At 34.5% G+C, this 4,689-nt stretch overlaps 1 protein-coding gene across 1 annotated transcript; it reads left to right on the forward strand.

Annotated features, from left to right (window-relative positions):
- Positions 1 to 2,058: 2,058 nt before the first annotated feature.
- s100a10b (S100 calcium binding protein A10b) lies at positions 2,059 to 2,643 on the forward strand. The gene is made up of 2 exons (XM_083540154.1): positions 2,059 to 2,244; positions 2,375 to 2,643. The coding sequence occupies exons 1-2, from the start codon at positions 2,104 to 2,106 to the stop codon at positions 2,531 to 2,533; spliced, it is 300 nt and encodes a 99-aa protein (XP_083396280.1). The 5' UTR covers positions 2,059 to 2,103; the 3' UTR covers positions 2,534 to 2,643.
- Positions 2,644 to 4,689: the final 2,046 nt, after the last annotated feature.

The raw sequence follows: 4,689 nt of genomic DNA on the forward strand, positions 1-4,689 counted from the left end.
AGGTAGCCTTTAAAATAGATGTTTAGGCTGTAGCCTGTAGACTATAGATTATAGCCTGTAGACTATAGATACAGATATTCAACGTCGGCATGCGATGCCATATATGAAAAGAGAAAAAGACCAAAATCGATTCACACAGGTCTTTAGTTCCAATTAAACATTTAATTTTGTTTTAGTTTAAAGCTGCATAAACTTTGGCAGTACCTCTCTCTGTGAGCAGAATTCCAGTTTGATTAACTTAAACAAGTAGCATTACTGTTATGCATATTAGATGATTGAATTAGTTTTTTCTTTTTACATTTATACCAAACATTTAACTCAATTCACCATAATATAGAATCAGTTCAATTGAAAGATGCACATAAAAAAAGTGTGACTGAAACCAGGGTGGGGAAATTGGAATCTTTCAAAAGATGTGAAAGTCAAACAATTTGAAATAAAAATTAAAATGTTGATTGCTTTATTGTTGGTGGCCAGGTACCAAATGTGCCACAGCCTGCAGTTAAAGGCTCAACGACGTCCTCGCTCGTGAACCACGCACTCGACTCCACAACATTCGACTCACTTGAGCACGTAGTTCAAAAGAGTCGAATCAGTGAATTAACTCGCACAACCCGCATACAGATGCTGAAACGGTTAAACCTGCTTGCGCTTGTGTTTGTGCACGCCCACACTGCAGGCCGGGTGGAGCCGCCTTATAAATAACTAGAGTGAGGAATGTGTAGACTTTGTCCCTGTTCCAGGCTAAAATCTCTGCTTTAGAAATTCATCACTGTCCCTGAAAAAAAGGTAAGTTTTTGTTAATATGAAGTAAAAAACAAAAAAAATCCTATGCGTTTTTTCTTTAGAAAGAGTATTTACTTTTTTTTTTTTTTCTGCGAAAACTAAAACATTCTCCGGTTTTACATATATATATATATATATATATATATATATATATATATATATATATATATATATATATATATATATATATATACTATAAATATTAATTATATTAACTTCTGGACTCAGGGTTGAAGATGAATGCACTTTAGTGCTCCACCCAACTTAAACATGTATGAATTCATCTGAAGTCCATCCCTTTTACACGAGGCGTTTCCTATTATATATATATATATATATATATATATATATATATATATATATATATATATATATATATATATATATATATATAAACCAACTTTAACATTGGGTTTGTTGAATAAAAAAAATAAATAAAAAACATTTTCTTGCCACATTAGACATACTTCTCAGGGATTGTGTGCAGGTCTAAGTTTAATCTGTCTATTGAAATGTGTGAAATGTGCATATAAATAATAAACATTAAAATGCAGTATATAGCATCTATCCTGCACATCATTGGTTATTTATAAAAAAAAAAAAATATCTTCTATTTAAATACTTCGCATCAGCTAGATTTTCAGTTTATGAAAAAAAAGGCTGTTCTAGTGTTCTACATATGTGTACTTTTCCATCACTGTGCGTAATAGATGGTGTTGCCAGATTGGGTGTTTGTAATCGGGAACTCCTAACAGTTTGGACCGATCTATAGCAAATTTGTTTGGCCCTGAGACACAGCAATTCAGACATAGTTTCAGTGAAGTCACTGTTGTGTCAGTGTAGCAATTTTGTATATATATATATATATATATATATATATATATATATATATATATATATATATATATATATATATATATATATTAGTTGCTTCTGAGGAGCAAAATTGAAATCACAGGGAAATAGTGCCTGACATAAAAATCCCTTTGATGAAGTCATTGCATGTTGCAAGACTTAATTTCGCAAGTGCCAACAAGCAGCTTCTACTTTGCAGTAGATATTCGGAGCCTAGAATTAGTTTGAATAGTAGGGAGGAGATTAGGCGGTGGTCCTGGCAGCAATGATGTCACTATGTAAAACAAAAAAAAAAATTGGGGGGGGGAGGGGGGGATTTTGAGAAGATACATTGGAAGAAAGTGAAGCTTTATTCATTGTCTTTTTGAAAACAGTCCAGTTAGTCAGACAGGTGTGTGTGTGCTGAAAGAATAGATGGATGTTGTCTAAGCACTATTCATTGTGTCTAGGCAGTGAGTCACCATGCCGTCTGATCTGGAGAGAGCTATGGAAATGCTGATCATGGTGTTCCACCGTTATGCGGGTAAGGAGGGCAGTTCCAACACGCTGAACCGCCGAGAGCTTAGAACCCTCATGGAATCGGAGCTCAGCAACTTCCTTAAGGTACCACAGACGACACTCTGTCTCCTTAGCTTATTTTAAACTTTTATTACAACTCTTACTAACTCATATGTTCTTCGTTTATTGTCGTAATTGCCGCTTTCTGCATCAAATCAATTTTCCCTCTCTGCAGTCTCAGAAAGACCCTGCTACCATTGACAAGATTATGAAAGATCTGGACACCAATGGCGATGGAGAGGTGAACTTTGAAGAGTTTGTTGCCCTTGTGGTCGGTCTGTCCATTGCCTGTGAAAAGTGTTACCAGATGTGCCCTAATAAAACAAAAAAGTAAAGGCAGGGGACCAAGAGTGCAAATATGTTTTTGTTTTGTTATTTTCTTTTTTTTTTTTTACTGAATAGTATTGTAAAAATGAGTTAATAAATGCAACTAAGACCCACAAATCAGTTTTTTTTCTTGTGTCTCTGTTTAATTCTACTTGCATGTATACAAAACATTCAAATTCAGTGCTCTGCCAATGATTTTAACCAGATCATAAAGATTTTTAAGAAGGCATGTCAGAATAGTTATCATATTACCTGATAATGTTTTAGATACATTTATAATGAATTTATTCGGCAGATGCTGCTTTCCAGATAAGCAAGACAAAAACAAATTAAATTAACTTATGTTGTATAAAACGTCTGTCAGGTGCATATCCAGCTTGTTGCTCATGACTCATTGAAACAGGATGTTACTTTTGTTTTACTTGGACAAAGGCTGGCTGCATCTTCCAGCTCACAATTGTTCCTCATTAGTGTTGATCAGTGTTGGGCAATGTTACTTTTAAAAGTTATGCATTACAATATTGAGTTACTCCCCAAAAAAGTAACTAATTACGTTACTTAGTTACTTTTTATGGAAAGTAATGCGTTATATTACTTTTGCGTTACTTTTGCGTTACTTGTATCTCTTTCACGCCTTACAGGTGTAACAGGTGTAATATAGATAATTGCCATTAAGAAATCAGTTATATTAGGGCAAAAGACATTTCTTAAACATTTAAAATGCTTAATAACTTCTGAGAACAATAAGATGATCGACTAAATTTTGACCACAAGGCTGAACACTTTCCAGTCGCACTTCTGTACACTGCTTTGCAATCTGCCTTCGCTGTCAGGAATATAACTATCGTTCATGTATATAAGGTTAAGGGTGTGGGCTGCACACCGGTGATGTGGAGGGAGAACATACCTTCCGCTGTCATCACGTAAAACTTCGTGCAATTCCGTAAATATGACCTCGTCTTCGTCTACATCATTCTCTGCTTCATCATCAGCTTGAAACATTCTGAACGCTTTTACAAGGTTCGTGCTATTATCAGTGACCGTGGCAGTTTATCTTCCCACAAAGAGCAAATGAGCTGTGAATTTGCTCTCTTTCTCCGCTGCGATGGCATCGTACATGTGTCGCCCACGGAAAACCTTTATTCTGAGCAGTCCATAGAGCTGAAGAGGTGGAAAGTCTGCAAAAGTTTTCTATATTTCTGTCTCCATTTCCATATATGCAACATTGAATAATGTTGCATATATTCAACATTATACATACACACACATCTGTAGTGCTGTGCTTTGCATGCAGATGTTTTAGTTTTTTTTTTAAGTGGTATTTTTTGCAGTTGACAAGAGCTTTTCACCAACACATAATCTACACTTAAGGATTATTCCTTTCTTCTCCGTTTCCTTGACTATTTCAAAATAATAAGAATACTTCCATCACAGTAATGTAATTCTCTGGTTTGCCATCTCCGCTTCTGACCAGCTTCTGTTCCCGCAGCTCGCACGTATGAGTGCGCGATTCTATGTGACTACGTTCATTTTAATTCAGTATTTATTTTTCATACAAAATAATTTAACTGAAAAGTAAGTCGCATTACTTTTTTAAAAAAGCAACTCAGATATGAATGTGTAAATTTATAAAGTAACGCGCTACTTTACTCGTTACTCCAGAAAATAATATTATTATGTAATGCACATTACTTGTAACGCGTTACCCCCAACACTGGTGTTGATGCCTTAGTTTCTTGGTTTTGTGAGGTTTTCTTTTTTTTTCTTTTTGCTTAGTGATTTAAAATCTGAGTTCTGTTGGATTGGATTACTGCAAAGTTAAATGTGTTTAGACACATGTACTAATAGGAATCAGTTTTCTCAAGACCAATAAACAATGAATCCTTTAACTACTGTATACAAGTATAAGCAAAATAATGCCAGTACTACATTTATTATTAAATTTAAGTATTACATTTTAAAAGACCATGATAATAGATTTCCAAAACAAATAAATGTTTGTAGATGAATCAGTGGCACACGAGAGTTTATGATGAACCAAAACTCTTGGAACTAAATTTTCTTTGCCATCATTCCAACACTGATTTAGCAACAATTATGACATAAGTGTGAGAATAAGGAAGTGCCACTTTGGCAGCTTTGTTTGAAATAACAATGCAGCAA

Source organism: Silurus aristotelis (assembly GCF_946808225.1).
Source record: "Silurus aristotelis genome assembly, chromosome: 1".
NCBI lineage: Eukaryota > Metazoa > Chordata > Actinopteri > Siluriformes > Siluridae > Silurus > Silurus aristotelis.